At 36.6% G+C, this 18,545-nt stretch overlaps 1 protein-coding gene across 1 annotated transcript in view; it reads right to left on the bottom strand.

Annotated features, from left to right (window-relative positions):
• Positions 1–11,807: 11,807 nt before the first annotated feature.
• LGSN (lengsin, lens protein with glutamine synthetase domain) overlaps positions 11,808–18,545 on the bottom strand; it is a 30,649-nt gene continuing 23,911 nt past the window's right edge. The window contains 2 exon segments of the mRNA XM_052652768.1: positions 11,808–13,007; positions 14,875–15,041. Of these exon segments, the coding sequence (XP_052508728.1) occupies positions 11,808–13,007; positions 14,875–15,041 (1,367 nt within the window).

Genomic DNA, 18,545 nt, shown 5'->3' with positions numbered 1-18,545 from the left:
AGAGATCAAATTGCCAACATCTGCTGGATGATGGAAAAAGCAAGAGAGTTCCAGAAAAACATCTCTTTTGGCTTTATTGACTATGCCAAAGCCTTTGACTGTGTGGATCACAATAAACTGTGGAAAATTCTGAAAGAGATGGGAATACCAGACCACCTGACCTGCCTCTTGAGAAATCTGTATGCAGGTCAGGAAGTAACAGTTAGAACTAGACATGGAACAACAGACTGGTTCCAAATAGGAAGAGGAGTATGTCAAGGCTATATATTGTCACCCTGCCTATTTAACTTATATGCAGAGTACATCATGAGAAACGCTGGACTGGAAGAAACACAGCTGGATTCAAGATTGCCAGGAGAAATATCAATAACCTCAGATATGCAGACGACACCACCCTTATGGCAGAAAGTGAAGAGGAGCTAAAAAGTCTCTTGATGAAAGTGAAAGAGGAGAGCAAAAAGTTGGCTTAAAGCTCAACATTCAGAAAACGAAGATCATGGCATCTAGTCCCATCACTTCATGGGAAATAGATGGGAAACAGTAGAAACAGTCTCAGACTTTATTTTTTGGGGCTCCCAAATCACTGCAGATGGTGACTGCAGCCATGAAATTAAAAGATGCTTACTCCTTGGAAGAAAAATTATGACCAACCTAGATAGCATATTCAAAAGCAGAGACATTACTTTGCCAACTAAGGTCCGTCTAGTCAAGGCTATGGTTTTTCCTGTGGTCATGTATGGATGTGAGAATTGGACTGTGAAGAAGCCTGAGTGGCAAAGAATTGATGCTTTTGAACTGTGGTGTCGGAGAAGACTCTTGAGAGCCCCTTGGACTGCAAGGAGATCCAACCAGTCCATTCTGAAGGAGATCAACCCTGGGATTTCTTTGGAAGGAATGATGCTAAGGCTGAAGCTCCAGTACTTTGGCCACCTCATGCGAAGTGTTGACTCATTGGAAATGACTCTGATGCTGGGAAGGATTGGGGGCAGGAGGAGAAGGGGACAACCGAGGATGGGATGGTGGATGGCATTACGGACTTGATGGACGTGAGTCTGAGTGAACTCCGGGAGATGGTGATGGACAGGGAGGCCTGGTGTGCTGCGATTCATGGTGTCACAAAGAGTCGGATGTGACTGAGCGACTGAACTGAACTGATCAGTAATATTATATCTTTCCAATGCTCCTCTCTCCTCTCCGCACTGATATTGAGTCTCTACATAATGTCTGTTGATTTAAATGTATTCAAATGTAAGCCATGTGATTGTAAGTGGTTTTCCATTATTAGCTTTATGAAAAAACACATTTCTTATTTTTGAAGTATAATTGACCTACAACATGATGTTCGTTCCTGGTTACACAACATAGTGATTCTACCCAAGAGTGGAATTACTTGATCATATGACAGGTTGTTCTTAATCTTTTGAGGAATCTCCATATTATTTTCCTTAGTGTCTGCACCAATTTATATCCCCCCAACTATGCACGAGGGTTTCCTTTTCTCCATATACTGTCTAACAATTGTTTTTTGTTGTAACTTTTATAATGGCCATTCTGATAGGTATGAAATGATGTCTTATTGTGGTTTTGTCATGCATTCTCCTGATGACTGGTGATGAATTAACTGACTATATTGACCTGAGAAGAAAAACTCTAAAAAGGAAAGAAAAGAGGGGAAAAACTCTCTTGCATGCTATGTTCTAGTCAGTTCTCTTTTCATTTTCGTTTACCCTTTCCCCTTCAGATAAGCTGTCTGTCTTAAAAAAAAAAAAAAAAAGAATCACCGTACTTTCTTATGTGTTATTCCTTAAGCAGCCATAGAGAACTATCAAACCTTTTATGTGTTCAGTGAATGCAGACTTCTTGTCAAAGAAGATACCTGAAGATGGAACAAAATAATTTCAGTTTAAATACATGGGACTTACATATTTCAACCAGATACCAGGTATATTTATGCTCAAAAAGTATAAAAATATTTATCACTTAAATTACTATTCTTCTCTGAGAAAAGTTCTGAATGTAACATAAATGTTATTATATCATGATGTTCCTTTCTGATGAGATTTTTGTGGCTTGATTGGAGTACCTGGTAGGTAGCTATTACCTGAACAATCACACATGTGGTTTGCGAAATTTGTTATAGTCAAACACATTGACTAGAACCTGGTGAAGCTACTTTAAGCTCAAGTACATATTAACAAAAAAGAAAAGGCCCAATTATTTAGTTATCTAGCAAAAGGACTTACTTGTTGGTGCCCAGGAGCCTTAAAACTGAAATGAAAATATAACATCCTTTTTAATGTCTTCACTAGAACTCTGTAGTGAATGGTGTTTTGGTGTATAGCACAGAAACCATAAAACTCAAAGTGTAGGCTTGAATTCAGCTCCAAAATTGTCTCCACACTTAACGTTTTTGAGTCTTACTTTTCTTCCAATAAACTAATGAGCGCACCAAAATTATGAAATTGTAGGGAGCATCAGATAAGGCAGCTAATGGGAAAGCACGAGCATGATGTACCTTAATAAACCTGTATAAATGTATATTTAATATAAACAACTTGTTCCCCCTCTTCTGATTAAAGAGCACTCTCTGCCTTCACCCTTCCCCCTTATCAAAATTTCTTGCTCTATCTGTATCTTTTTATAAACTGTTTTCAGTCAGAATTATTTTCAAGTTCTAGTTAATTTAAGCATAAAAATATTGTATTAAAAGATATTATATAATTCATAGAATATGGGAGGGTCAGAAAATCAGGTTTAGAAGATACTCCTGACTATTCCAGACAGGATCTAAACCACTACCACTGGCAACAGTCCCTCAAGAATCACCCTAGGCTGCTGTCGCTGGAATCTTGTTGCTGCTGCCTCCCTTGTACTTACCCAGAGTGGAATCCACAAAGGTTAAATGATTGTATCATCTGATTGGCAGTATACACCATAGCTGCACAGGGCTTCCCATGTGGCACTAATGGTAAGGAATCTGCCTCCCAATGCAGAAGACATAAGAGATGCATTTAATCCCAGGGTCAGGAAGATCCCTGGACATGGGCATGGCAATCCACTCCAGTATTCTTGCTTGGAGAATATCATGGACAGAGAAGCCTGGCTGACTACTGTCCATAGGGTCGCAAAAGGTCAGACACGATTGAAGTGACTTACCATAGCTGTAAGATAACCTGGAAAGGCGGGGTTCTGACTTCTACCTTGAAAGACAGGAGACAAAATGAGGGAAATTCCCCAAACAAGAAAGCCACTGAAGGGTTCTGCTTGGCCAATAAACATAACCATTCCACCCTGATCTTTGTTTCTTATGATTGCCATCAGCTGATTAAATTCTGTTTCTGTATGAGCTTCTGTAAACAGAGGAAGCTGAAGAAGTGCATCTAATGTCAGAAATTTTAGGGCCAATAACAAACCACAAACCTCAGCTGCCTTTATCTTTATTTCTCAATCTCTGCCTAAGTGCTTGTGTGTGATGGTATTGTACCATACAAAGATAGAACCTGTATTATTCTTTTAGTATATAAGTTGATTGATAAGTTGATTGATTGGTTAAACCAGTTATGAATTCCAGGATATCTGCAAGAAATAAAAAAAATATGAACAAGATCTGTGCCCTTCATTTTTGGAACTCACGTTCTAATTAGAAAACCTGTCATGTAAACTACTAGCTATATGCAACATGAGAAGAGTTTTAACAAGGAAGATGCAAGGCACAGTGCACATATGTAATGTTTAGAGATACAATTTTTAACCTCTAATAAGAAACCCAACATCAAAGGTATTGACCCACAATGCATACATTATAAACATATTAGTAATCTATTTTGATAAACAGGTGATTGAAGATATATCAATAGACTATTGTGTGTCACTAAGTTCAGACTTTGCTTGTGCTTTCAATTTTTATTCATATTGAAGTTTTCAAATCTTTCATTACTTTCAAATAATTATTCCAACTTTGTTGTTGCTAAATCACTGTAAAATGATATTTTAGATCAAGAAGCAACTCACTACTATGATACTGACATTTCTTTTCTAGTCTTAAAACACTATAGTCTTTAATTTATACTTCTTGGGCTTCCCTGGTGGCTCAGTGCCTCTTGCCATGCAAGAGACAAGGGTTCTATCAGAAAGATCCCATATGGCACAGATCAACTAAGCCAGTGGGACACAGCTTTTGAACCTGTGCTCTAGAGCCTGGAAACTGCAAGTACAGAGCCCTTGCACCACACTACTGAAGCCTGTGTGCCCTAGAGCCCTTGCTCAGCAACAAGAGAAACCAACACAATGAAAACCCAAGCACCACAACTAGAGGGTAGCCCCCCTCACCACAAGTAGATAAAAGTCTGGGCAGCAACAAAGACCCAGCAACATCAATAAATAAATTAAAAAACTTGTAAAAATTATACTTCTTACGTATACAAATTCAATAACAACCTTAAATTTAGTCATCACATTTTCTCCTGATCTTTAAAAAACTATAGTAATTGAAAATATTAATAACAGAGTAATTTCATGAAAGAAAGTGAAAGCGAAAGTCGCTTAGTCCTATCTGACTCTTTGTGATCCCATGGACTATACAGTCCATGGAATTCTCCAGGCCAGAATAATGGAGTCAGTAGCCTTTCCCATCTCCAGGGGATCTTTTCAACCCAGGGATCGAACCCAGGTCTCCCACATTGCAGGCGGATTCTTATCCACCCGAGCCATAAGGGAAGCCTGAAAATCTTCCACTCCCAGGAACTGAACCTGGGCTTTCTGCATTGTTGGCAGATTTTTACTAACTGAGCTGTCAGGGAAGCCCCCAATTTCACAAAGAGATTCATAAAGCATTCTTTTCAGGCCAAAAAGCAGCCTTCTAAGTAGTGTTTTTCAATTCTAGTGCTCTAAGAATCCTTCCTATTCTGTTCAAGATGCAAAGATCCAAAACTCATTGTCTGGTCAACTTTGTCTTAGTCTCTCCTAGTACTGTGAGTCCCAGCAGAAAACTTAGCATACAGAATGCTGTTGAATCACTGTCTGGCCCTCTTAACCTAGACTAAGAGAATAGAAACATCAGAGATAATCTCTTCAAAAATAGAAAGCCTGTTAACAGATAAATAGGAAAGAAACAGACAACTGAATTTGTATATTTTCTCTAATTTTTCTTTAGCTCTAAACTCCATAAGTCAATATTAATTTTTGGTTTGCCCTAAAGAATGGAATATATACATCAGTACACACTTAAAGGAAATCTCTGTGAAGACTTCCACACCAAATTATGTTATAAAATGATTGGTAGTATGGCTGAAGATTTTCTGTCAACTCACTATTGTGTACTGAATGTTAATGATAACATTCCCAGTTACATAACTCTTTCACACTGCCATCCTAAATATTGTGTTCTTTTAAGTTTTATACTAATGTTATGTGATAGGGTAAAAAAGTCTACAAATACCTTGATTAACAGAGATTTATACTATCTTTTACACATTATGATAAAAGCAAGCGGGACTGGTTTCACGAAAACTCATGCGCTATTTTAGGGCTCATGTTGTCTGAAAGAAAAATGCAGTGTAAAAACTGTGAGTTTACATTCTATTTAGGGCACATGTCCTACTCAAACTCTTTCAGAAAATTGCAGAGGAAGCTAAACTTCCAAACTCATTCTATGAGGCCATTATCACCCCAAAACCAAAACCTGACAAAAATGCCATAGAAAGAGAAAACTACAAGCCAATATCACTGATGAATATAGATGCAAAAATCCTTAATAAAATTCTACCAAACAGAATCCAACAACACATTTAAGAGATCATACATCATAACCAAGCGGGCTTTATCCTAGGGATGCAAGGATTCTTCAATATCCACAAATCAATCAATGTAATACACCACATTAACAAATTGAAAAATAAAATCCATATGATTATTTCAATAGATGCAGAGAAAGCCTTTGACAAAATTCAACATCCATTTATGGTAAATAAACCCTCCAGAAAGCAGGTATAGAAGGACCATACCTCAACATAATAAAAGCTATATATGACAAACCCACAGCAAACATTATCCTCAATGGTGAAAAGTTGAAAGCATTTCCTCTAAAGTCAGGAATAAGACAAGGGTGCCCACTCTCACCACTACTATTCAACATAGTTTTGGAAGTTTTTGCTACAGAAATCTGAGCAGAAAAAGAAATAAAAGGAATCCAAATTGGAAAAGAAGAAGTAAACTCTCACTGTTTGCAGATGACATGATCCTCTACATAGAAAAACCTAAAGATTCCACAAGAAAATTACTAGAGTGAATCAATGAATATAGAAAAGTTGCAGGGTATAAAATCAACACACAGAAATCCATTGCATTCCTATACACTAACAATGAGAAAACAGAAAGAGAAATTAAGGAAACAATTCCATTCACCATTGCAATGAAAAGAATGAAATACTTAGGAAGATATCTAGCTAAAGAAACAAAAGACATAAAATTATAAAAAACTGTAAAACACTGGTAAAAGAAATAAAAGAGGACACAAATAGATGGAGAAATATACCATGTTCCTGGATTGGAAGAATCAATATAGTGAAAATGAGTATACTACCCAAAGCAAACTACAGATTCAATGCAATCCCTATCAAGCTACCAATGATATTTTTTAGATAACTAGAATAAATAATTTCAGAATTTGTATGGAAACACAAAAACCTTGAATAGCCAAAGCAACCTTGAGAAAGAAGAATGGAAATGGAGGAATCAACCTGCCTGACTTCAGGCTCTACTACAAAGCCACAGTCATCAAGACAGTATGGTACTGGCACAAAGACAGAAATATAGATCAATGGAAAAAATTGAAAGCCCAGAGATAAATCCATGCATCTATGGACACCTTATCTTTGACAAAGGAGGCAAGAATATACAATGGAGTAAAGACAATCTTTTTAACAAGTGGTGCTGGGAAAACTGGTCAAGCACTTGTAAAAGAATGAAACTAGAACACTTTCTAACACCATACACAAAAGTAAACTCAAAATGGATTAAAGATCAAAATATAAACCAGAAACTATAAAGCTCCTAGAGGAGAACATAGGCAAAACACTCTCCAACATAAATCACAGCAAGATCCTCTATGACCCACCATTCAGGATTGGGAGTTCGTATACACCCGTGGTGGATTCATGTCAATGTATGGCAAAACCAATACAGTATTGTAAAGTAATATAAAGTAAAAATAAAATTTAAAAAAAAAGCAAAAATAATCAAATTGGACTTAATTAAACTTAAAAGCTTCTGTACAACAAAGGAAACTATAAGCAAGATGAAAAGACAGCCTTCAGGATGGGAGAAAATAATAGCAAATGAAGTGACAGACAAAGAATTAATCTCAAAAATATACAAGCAACTCCTGCAGCTCAATTCCAGGAAAATAAACGACTCAACCCAAAAGTGAGCCAAAGAACTAAACAGGCGTTTCTCCAAAGAAGACATACAGATGGCTAACAAACACATGAAAAGATATTCAACATCACTCATTATCAGAAAAATGCAAATCAAAACCACAATGAGGTACCATTTCATGCCAGTCAGAATGGCTGCTATCCAAAAGTTTACAAGCCATAAATTCTGGACAGAGTGTGGAGAAAAGGGAACCTTCTTACACTGTTGGTGGGAATGCAAACTAGTACAGCCACTATGGAGAACACTGTGGAGATTCCTTAAAAAACTGGAAATAGAACTGCCATATGACCCAGCAATCCCATTCCTGGGCATACACACCAAGGAAACCAGAATTGAAAGAGACACGTGTATCCCAATGTTCATCGCAGCACTGTTTATAATAGCCAGGACATGGAAACAACCTAGATGTCCATCAGCAGATGAATGGATAAGAAAGCTGTGGTACATATACACAATGGAGTATTACTCAGCCCCTAAAAAGAATATATTTGAATCAGTTCTTATGAGGTGGATGAAACTAGAGCCTATTATACAGAGTGAAGTAAGTCAGAAAGAAAAACACCAATACAGTATACTAACACCTATATATGGAATTTAGAAAGATGGTAATGATAACCTTGTATGGGAAACAGCAAAAGAGACACAGATATATATAACAGTCTTTTGGACTCTGTGGGAAAGGGAGAGGGTGGGATTATATGGGAGAATGGCATTGAAACATGTAAATTATCATATGTGAAATGAATCGCTATTCCAGGTTTGATGCATGATACAGGATGCTCGGGGCTGGTGCACTGGGATGACCTAGAGGGATGAGATGGGGAGGGAGGAGGGGTTCAGGATGGGAAACACATGTACATCCATGGCAGATTCATGTCAATGTATGGCAAAACCAACACAATATTGTAAAGTAAAAAAAAAAAAAAAAACTGAGAAAGAAACTTAATAAATTAATAAATTCTATTTAAGGTCTTAGTGAGTACTACAGCCTGCCACACAACCTCTTAGAGAGCTGTGAGGAACTGCTCCAAAGAGGTTTATACATGATATACATGATTTTTGGCTAGAGAATAAGTGCAGATAATCAAGCATACAATTAAATAAAAGATTACCTGGTTCCTTACCACAATGAACAGGTAGTTCAATTAATGATTTTAGTGTTTTTTCATGCATGGGAAGATACGAGAATATTGGTTTATTAAAATTATTCCTCCGGTATGCATCTTACTATCTAAGGGCCTGTTTTCCAAGGCATGGAGTGCCTCATCCTGGTTTTCATCCTGAATTCCGTTTGGGGAACACCATTGGTCAGTGGGGGCTTCCTAGGTGGCTCAGGTGTAAAGAATCAAGCAGGAGACTCAGGAGATGTGGGTTCCATCCCTGGATTGGGAACATCCCCTGGAGGAGGAAATGGAAGCCCATTCTAGAATTCTTGCTTAGAAAATATTGTGGACAGAGGAGCCTGGTGAGCTAGAGCTCATGGATCACAAAGAGTCTGACATGACTTAGCAATTAAACATGCATGCACACACATCAGTCAATGACTGCAGTGCTAAAAACTTGATCCTTGAAGAACTGGGGGTGGAAAATAATTTTTATTTTATAGGTCTATACAACCCTTCTAGGGTGAATGACAATACAGTTTGTTGGCATGTATAAATTTTTTAGTTCAGATTCTCCTCTCTGGTAGTAGAAAGATTGAAGAAGTGGTCTTTCACTAGTCCTTTTACCTTTATTGTTTCATCCTTGAACCCCTCAAATGTCCCCCCAACACACACACACACACACACACACACACACACACACACAAGTGAGAAAGGTGAATTTTGTCCAGGTAACAAAGACACAAAGTCACTATGCCTTAAAGGAGATAGAAATAAAAGTCTGAAAGTTGGCAAAGCATGCATCCTCTGCTGCCTTCCATCCTGTTACTACCCCTTTGTGGCTCCATTCTCAAAGGCATTGCTCTCCTTGCTCTGCAAGGGAGCCAACAGGAAGATAAGGGCAGAAGCATGGGGAAAGGACAGGGAACAGAGAATCTGTCCTTGAAGAAGTTATATTTCTTTGGCCTGATCCTAATAACATGACCGCACATAGTCACAATAAAACTCCAGAAATGTCATTTTACTTTTTTATAGTGTGTTCCAAGTAGACACTTTTGTATGTCACTACTGAGAACAGAGGGGAAATTAAAGACAGGGAGACAACCAGCGAGCTCCTCCCCCACCCCACCCAGAATGTGTGGGGTTTCATTCTCTGGAGCGTCCTTGCATTTTCCTTTCCTTCTCCACCTACCTTACATTACCTTTCTCTCTTCCTCTTAATCTTCTAAAAAAATCTTATTTTTGTGTATCCAAACACACTTTTCCTGCTCAAAGGAAAGAGGGAGATCAATTAGAAGACTAACTGACTTTCACTATTCAAGTTACTGAGTATTGTGAAATGAAATATTTCCTGTGATATTGGTGGGCAAGAAATGTCACAGTCACCAGTGATTTGGAGCTTCCAATGGGAATGAGAGCCCTCAAAAGGGAACATAATTCATGCGAACCAGAAGATGTTACCACCCCCCCTCAATTTTTGCTGAGGAGCTTGAGGGGATGCAATAAACAGCCAGCTGTCACACCTGCCACCCTGTAGAGTGAACAAGGAGAACAAGGAATTGAGGGTGTAAATAATCAAGAGACAATATTTGGCCTAGATTGCTGAAGTACACATGAAAGGAGTAAATTCAGTGAGCCCAGAAACTTGCATCTTCCCATACATAGAAGAATACTAAATTCCCTAACTGGATACCTGGTTTTCCTTACTTGTTTACTTAACAATAATCTTTGATATTCAGACTACCTGCCCCCTTTGTTGCAAATTTGTATATATTCTGACTCCCTCTCCTGCCTCCTTGGAGCAGTTTTCTCAGGGCTACTGAGATACTGCCTCCTGGGCTCAGAGTCCTTAACATTACAACAAAATAAAATAACTCCCTACTAATATTTTAGTTGACAGTTTCAAGGGTTTGAGGCTTCCCTGGTGGTACAGATGGTAAAGAATCTGCCCACAACATAGAAGACCATGGTTAGACACCTGGGTAAGGAAGGTAATCTTGCCTAGAGAATTCCATGGACAGAGGAGCCTGGTTTCACTACAATCCATTGGGTGGCAAAGAATCAGACATAACTGAGCAACTAACACTTTCACACTTTTTCACTTTTCACTTTCATGGATTTGAATTAGGAAGATCTGAGTCATATTCTAATCCTCTGACTGTGTGTTTGCCGTCTAAAATGAGATCATAGTTTTAATTGAACATAAAATTTCCTATTTGATTTTAAGCAGTGGAATAAGGTTTTGTTTGTTAGTAGGTTGATATTTAATTTCCTTCCCAAAGGAGCTAAACTTTAGTAATAGTTACAATAGTATCTCATTCAAACAAATGTTTAGAACATTTGATATTGCCTGGGAAGATACCAGCCTATGACAGTAGGAGAATTGGTAATTTAAAGGCAATTTTAGCTGGAAACAGTGCCCTGGTTATTAAGGCAGCTGTTCTTGCACTTTACAAAGCACTAGAGGTATCTTTGGAATTTCCAAAGACTGGTACAAACCAGGCAGAGCCCACCTACCCCAGTCCATCTCCATTTCATCTGTATTCTATGCATTAGGTTTCTACACAAGATATGGCTTAAAGAAAGATTTTTCCTGCTTTTAAATGTTTGATCTGATTGTTCCCAGCTCAAAATCCATTTCTTGTGGGCATTACAGCCTTGAACATCCTTAGACTTTCAGGAGCTGGTGATGCAGAGTAGAAAGAGATGGGACATATGTGAAAACTTCTGCTAATTTGTCATCATCACATATTTTTGAAAATCTTAATTAAATCATTTGGAAACATCACAATGATGTTTGAAAAATAGATCCTCAATATGAATGAGATTATATCAGTAAATATCTTTGTTTCCTTAGCAGTCACACTCTATTTGTATAATTGAAAATTACTTCACTGTATTTTTAATCATTTAAATTTTGTTTTCTAACTCTTAAGTCTTTTTTATTGTGTAAATATATGTGTTTCCTGCCCCCCCCCCAAAAAAAAACCCTGAGTATTTGTGTCTAGGTCAACCAACATACACAGAGGCAATGATCACCGAGTGACAAGACTTGTTGGGTTTGCACATCACTGTTGCACCACAACTTTATTGTTCGTTTCTATTAGAATCCTCCCAGTAGCCCCATGTCATCTTCAAATATTTCATGGAACAAAAAAGAGAGAAAGCATTTGTGGTCTTATTGTTATTAGAAAACTCCATCTTTTCTTTCTGGCAAATCAGCAACTTAAAAAAACTCACACTGCTACAGAAATAGTTAAGGGTTCCACTCTAAATAAAATATTCTAAGAATTTATTTCTCTCAGCATCTGTTTCTTCATTTTCCAACTCATATTTCTTCATGGCAACAAAATACCGAATAAAAGTTTCTCCTAGAGCCTGTCTCAGACATTGATCTTCCTCTAGTGCCATGAGGGCATGTTCCAGTTTTAAAGGGATCTCAGAAGGTTTGGCCTGATGAAGGTCTGTGCTGTTCTCTGGACCAGACAAAACGCCATCATCGCTGTAAAGTCCATCCAAGCCTGCAGCAACAGTGGCGGCCAGCACCAGGTAAGGATTTGCTGTGGCTGAGCCCAGTTTATTTTCTATTCTAGTGCCTTTCTCACCATGACACTTAATATTAAAAGCACAGCTGTTATCATTGTACCCCCACGTTGTTGGCACACTCTCCTTCAGGTCTTTACTCTCCTTAGAGTAGCGCTTCCTGCAGCTAACAGCAGGGGCCATCAAGCAGCTAAGTGCAGCAGAGTGCTTCAAGAGGCCTGCCAACCATTTTTTCCCAGGAATTGTGAGCTGCTCAATTCCAGAACTGCTACAGAACATGTTTTTCTTCTCATCGACATCCCAGAGACTATGCGACAAAATTCCTGAGTTACAGAATCCAGTCTCGATGAAAAAGCTGGTGATATAATTATACTTCCTTGCCACTTCTTTGACAGCCATTCTGAGGGTAAATGCATTATCAGCTGAACTGATGCCAAATTCAGGCAGAAAACAGATTTCCATCTGGCCAGGCCTGGTAGAGGAGGAAAAGCTCTCAACATTGGCCCCAGTGTGATACAAACCATCCACAAGTTCCTGAATGAATGGCTGGTCGTGATTATTTAGCAGTGCTGAAGCAGGAAGAGATATGGTTTTTGAATTGATAATTTCAGGTACACCAAAAATGCAAAAATCATAGATGAAAGCAGAGAGCAGGGAGAAGCCGGCATCCTGCAGCTGGCTCAGCTGCCTTTTGGCGATGTGCCTCGGGGAGGTCAGAAGAGGCTCCCCGGTCACAGTGAACGTGTCACAGATCACCCTGGCTGTTCTCTTGGCCCACGGTAGAACTCTGAAGGTTGATAGCTCTGGCATCAGGACTATGTCACTATTAAAACACGTTGCTCTAATGTGATCCACTTCATTGTCCTTAGGATTTGGTATCAATTCAAGATAACCTCGGGGCATGTAAACACCATGAATCACTTTTTCCTAAATAAGTTAAAGGACAGAGCAATAAACTTATGAAACTTGAAACCAAACAAAAAAGTCGGGGGATGGGAAGTGGGAGTGGGAGAGCATTACTAATGAGAAAAAAATACATGCTTCATCTGTTAGTTGAAACTAGCTTACTACAGATACATTTTAAATAGTTTAAAATAATATTCTCAAAGGTAATTTATAAACAAGTCAATAGCTTTAAACTTTAGCCTTTGGAGACTTTATATGCTCATGCAAACAGCACTCATAAATAAAAGCTATAGCAATAAAGAAAATGTCTTTATGGCAAATGAAAAAGGTAAAATCTAAAGGAATTATTTGAAATGATCATAACCCAAAGTACTTTTTAAATCACATTTTATCACATGGCATAGTTGCTAATACTGCAGATAAGGCTTTATTTCAACTCATTCTATTGTAATCCTCCAAAAAGAGTCAGTAGACAATCTGCAGTCCTTCTCAGAGAGCTGACTGTGATCACACACAGGACACATGGGACAGAGGAGCCAGGGTTGCTGACCATGGTGCTTCTCTCCTCACTCACCTTTACAGTCCACTAATGAGCAAACTACCTCATAGGCACAGAGTTCCAAAAAACTTGCCCATGAATGTGCACCTAAGTTATAGTTTCCAGAATGTTATAGCCTTCAAGTCAGCATGACTTGAGTATCACCAAATCTATCTCTAGTTCTAACTTTGTCATTAATTGCTTGTGTGAAGTTAGGCAGGTCATGGTACTATATACATGCCTCAGCCTCCATATCTGTGAAACAAGTGTTAGACTAAATGATTGCTGACACATCTTCTGGTCAAATGCTTGTTGGATTCAATGATTCAGTTTTTATTTAACTTTTCTATGTACCACACAACTGGGAAATAATGAAGTATGCAGTTGAATTGACACATAAAATTTTTTCTAGAAATTGTGTGGTAGGAATATCAATAAGGTTTCATGTGTTGAAATTTACAGTAATGGGTAGAGAAAAAGCTAACTGTAAAGTTCAGTTCCCATGATGTCAGAGAACATGGTGAGGTTAATTCTGCAAGCCAATTTAGTTTTTATATTACCTCTAAATCTCAAAGAGCATGGCTACTGAGGAGCAGCTGGTACTAGAAGAGGTGACTCTTCTGCATTTGGTATTGAGTCACTGCCTCCTTCACTTTTCACCATCTCTACACATTTTCAAATGCCATTTGACTTGTGTGATCTGAATCTGCCTTTACCAGTAATAAAGTTGATAAGTCAAGCACTATTCAATGACTGTTTAGTTTTTCAACCACTCAAGGACCTGTATATATAAATTTCATGCATATATGTGTAGGCAGATCTAAATAATTTTTTTAAGATACATGTTTGACTTATTTGGAACTCTATAAAAATGTTTTGAAAAATTTCAGTTTTACTCAGTGTAAAGCAAGTTAGAAAATTACAATTTAATATTGAAAGTAATATTTAAATAATAACCTTTAGGGATGCTTATTTTTGATACTTTTGTATAATACTGACTGATGTCCCTTCCTAAGAAATGTTTTAATAACACAGTAATCAGTTATTAAAATAAACACATGATATAAACAAAAAAAAAAACAAACTCAAGTCTCAAATATCTGAAAATGCAGTATTTCTTAATATCATTATTTTTGAAAACTTAATAATATTTATTGTCATAAAACTTTCTTTTTATATTTGCTTCTAAGTCTTCTGTCACAGTTTTCTCATATCAAACAAAGGTTAGATTGGTTTTCAGTTTGAATTGTTGTTTAGAGTACAATAAAATTAGAAAGAGTAATAAGGACCATTCACTTGCAAATGAATTGAATGAAACGACATTCAGTCATAACTACTTGTAAAACTCACTTGGAAAAATTGTGCAGGGATACTCTTAGACCTGGACACACCATGGAGGTCTGTTGCTTCAAATCGCACAAATTGAAGGTGATTTTTGGCCATCTCTTGTTTAATGTGCTTCATTCTAGAGGATAGTTGAGGTGCAGTAGAAACTCGAGTGTTGTCCCTGGTGTTATCTGTAAAATAAAAAATTATCTGAATCATTAGATCATGATGAACTGAGAAGTAAAATGAGGCTAAAGAATAGGGAATTAGTGATTATGATCATTAACAGAAGCATCATGTTTCCATGTCTTTGCCTTAGAGCTGGAGATTTTACCTTTCTTAGCCTGCCTTTGCCATATTCCTGAGAACATAGTCTCTAAACAGCCTAAGAGATTATCACTTGGGTGGGGTTCAGTCTAAGAGTATTTGCTTAAATAAACAGAAGTACTTACTGGAAATACTTAGTGAAAATGTCTTTGCTTACAGAAATTAAAATACATTTCCCTCACTGCTTTGGCACCATGTAAGATGTATATAGATAAGTATCACTGAAAAGACTTTGAGCTTCTTTGAGCTTCACTATTTTTGAAAACTTAATGATATTTATTAAGTCATCAAGATTTCTTTTTATATTTACTCCTACGTCTTCTGTCATAATTTTCTCATATCAAACAAGTCATAATTTTATAATTGCCATAAGAGGAAAAATGATAGCTCTGTGAAGTGTAATTATTCAAGGCAGAACTAAAATTAACAGTATTAATTATAATTAGCTTTGCATTTCTATTGGGTAAATAAATGCTGTTTGGAAGCTGAAAGTATACATTTAGCTCCTAGGGGAACAATAATGTGTTCTGGTATTCCCCAAATAAAAAGTTACTGTAATATTAAAGGTAAAATTATTTGTTTTTGTTTATTTTCTGTTGGTTTGCTTTTTTATTTCCTTTTCTTTGGCAAAATGGCTTTATATCTTTATAATAGCATCTGAATCTAAGATATCTACATCTATTTGTTAAATTCAAAACTTGTGTAAATGAGAATATATAAGTGTTTTTTGTTTGACTTAGTATGAATAGAATGCTATATTTTTAATTTTAAAAAATAGATATGCAACAAGCAACAAAGGTTTACTGTATAGCACAGGGAACTATTGTCAATATCTTGCAATAATCTAAAATGAAAAATAAGTTCAAAAATAACATATGTATATGTATAACTGAATCACACACAAAAAAGAATTCTACTGTTTGAAATTCAGTAATTTTTATCTTTTTGCCAGTTTTTCTAAATGTCCTATGGACATCTAATAACAAGGTATGAGATATAAAATTTTAAATATATTTGTGTAGGATATGATTAATATAAATTAGCTAAATATAAATCTGTTATATTTAAATTATTAATAACAACATTCAAGAGGCTCCTATTCTTATTTTTTCTGCACTTAATAAAATGTTCTTAGAGAAATGTTAATGTCTCACTATGGTTATATATCTTTTCTTTTCCCATATATTTCTTCTGATTTTTCCTTTATGTGTCTTTGTTTCTTTGTTGTTAATGTGTCTAATGGTTTATCACGTCTATTTTCTTTGTGAATGAAATGGAAGTCATGCAGTCATGTCCGACTCTTTTCAAACCCATGGGCTGTGTAGTCCACGGAATTCTCCAGACAAGAACACTGGAGTGGGTAGCATTTCCCTTCTCCAAGGTATCTTCCCAACCCAGGGATCAAATCCAGGTTTTTGACACTGCATGGAGGTTCTTTACCTTTTATTATTAAAAATATTCATCTTTGTTTCATTTAAAAGAAGTAAATAAAATTTAAATACAAGTTTTTTTTCAAGAATGAGAATGTAGAAGATGAAAAATATAGACTGAGTATTCAGTTTAAAAAACTTGAAAACTAAAAAATATAGATTCATTTCATGACTTTTAAGATAGTCTACAAATTTTAAAACTTTAGAATTAGAAGAAACTTTGGAGATAAATCATCTAATTTAACCAATTCATTAGCTTGAATCCCAGAAAAGTACAGCCAGGTTCCCTGAATCACACTCTTTGTCCTTCACCAAAATTGAAACTGGAATCCAGACCTTTTGATTCCCAGTGGTGGCTCAATACCATAAAACAACTGAATGTATGAAAAGCATATAGAAAGCTCAGACCCACAGCATGCATCACAAATGTTAGATGCTGTCTGAACTTTTAGGTGAGGCAACAGACTGTAATGATTTGGCACAAACACTGAAGCTCATCTGCCTCCCTCCATATCCTGCCTTTGCTTTGGTGACTTTTCTTATCTCGGCTTTCTTATGTGCCTCAGCTTTCTCCCTGACACAATATTACCTACTTCATGGGCTAGTTGTGATGATTAAGCAAGTTACTTAAGAGTTTCAGGTAGACAATAAGCATCATATCAATACTTTTTAAATCTATCAACTTGGCACAACTACTCTAACTCAGGTAACAGTACCATGATCATGTCTGAATCCGAATATATCAATCTATCATATCACTGACATTGCTGCTGCTGCTAAGATGCTTCAGTCGTGTCTGACTCTGTGCGACCCCAAAGACGGCAGCCTAACGGGCTCCTCTGTCCACAGGATTCTCTAGGCAAGAATACTGGAGTGGGTGGCCATTTCACTGACATTGAACAGCTGTAATTTTAAAACGATGCTTGAATATCATTTTTTGAGATGTAGTTAGGCTTTTAAACCAAAAGACTGACAGTTTAAAAACACAGCTTAAGTAGATTTTAAGTATATGAAGCATGTGGAAAACAAGTTACTTGTTCTATCTATGCAAATATATTAGGAATGCTGTCTTGTCAATGATAAATTTGGCTTCTCTGAGGCTCCATAGGCTTTATAACTACCTTCTATTTCACACAAACAAGCTCTAGCAGTTACATTGTTTTATGCTAAATTAGCAGTTTCTGTGTTTCCAACCTATTATTAACTATTGGGTGTTGTGCCCAAAATGAATAATTCCCCTTAAAGAAAATAAAATATATAGGCATTTCAAAATATGGAAAATTTCAGATAATAAGTATTTTAAATGTAATAAGTAATTATATGTAAATATAAATACATTAACAACATAGAACTCTTATTAAAGAAATAAAGTCATCTTACTGGTTCACGAATAATACAATCACAGATAATCTAGTTCTTTGCTTTATCTGTGTCTTCTAAAATTACTACTATTCTGAAGTTTGTGTGTATCTTTTCCTGTATGTTTTAATTTTTTACAACATATGTACATGCTGAACATATATTGCTTTGCATTAAAAAAATCTATATAAATGTTTTCCACTCAAAAAAATTACTACAATAAATGTATGCTATTTTAAAATAAAAAAAGATTTATCCACTCAGTATAGTTTTTTATTGTTGCTGTTGTTGTTACCACATACTATTTATACTGGACATATATCTAGGAAGAAGCCAGAAAAAGAATGACACCTTAATAGAGCTTTATATTATTGAGTGAGAAAACTATAGGCAATAAACATGCCGTCAAATGCAAAGGGGGGATAATTTACCATGGTGAAAGTGCTGAAAAAGATCACCTGAAGTATTAATTCTATGAGATTTGATCAGAATGTGGACAGGTAAAACCTCTGATTCAGTCTAAGATCACCAAGTAGCACTATGTCTGGGCAGTGAGTGTACCTAGAGCTGCCATAACAA

Source organism: Budorcas taxicolor, chromosome 2, assembly GCF_023091745.1.
Source record: "Budorcas taxicolor isolate Tak-1 chromosome 2, Takin1.1, whole genome shotgun sequence".
Taxonomy (NCBI): domain Eukaryota; kingdom Metazoa; phylum Chordata; class Mammalia; order Artiodactyla; family Bovidae; genus Budorcas; species Budorcas taxicolor.
Note: the sequence above shows the minus strand (reverse complement) of the source record. Positions and strands in the feature narration are given on the sequence as shown.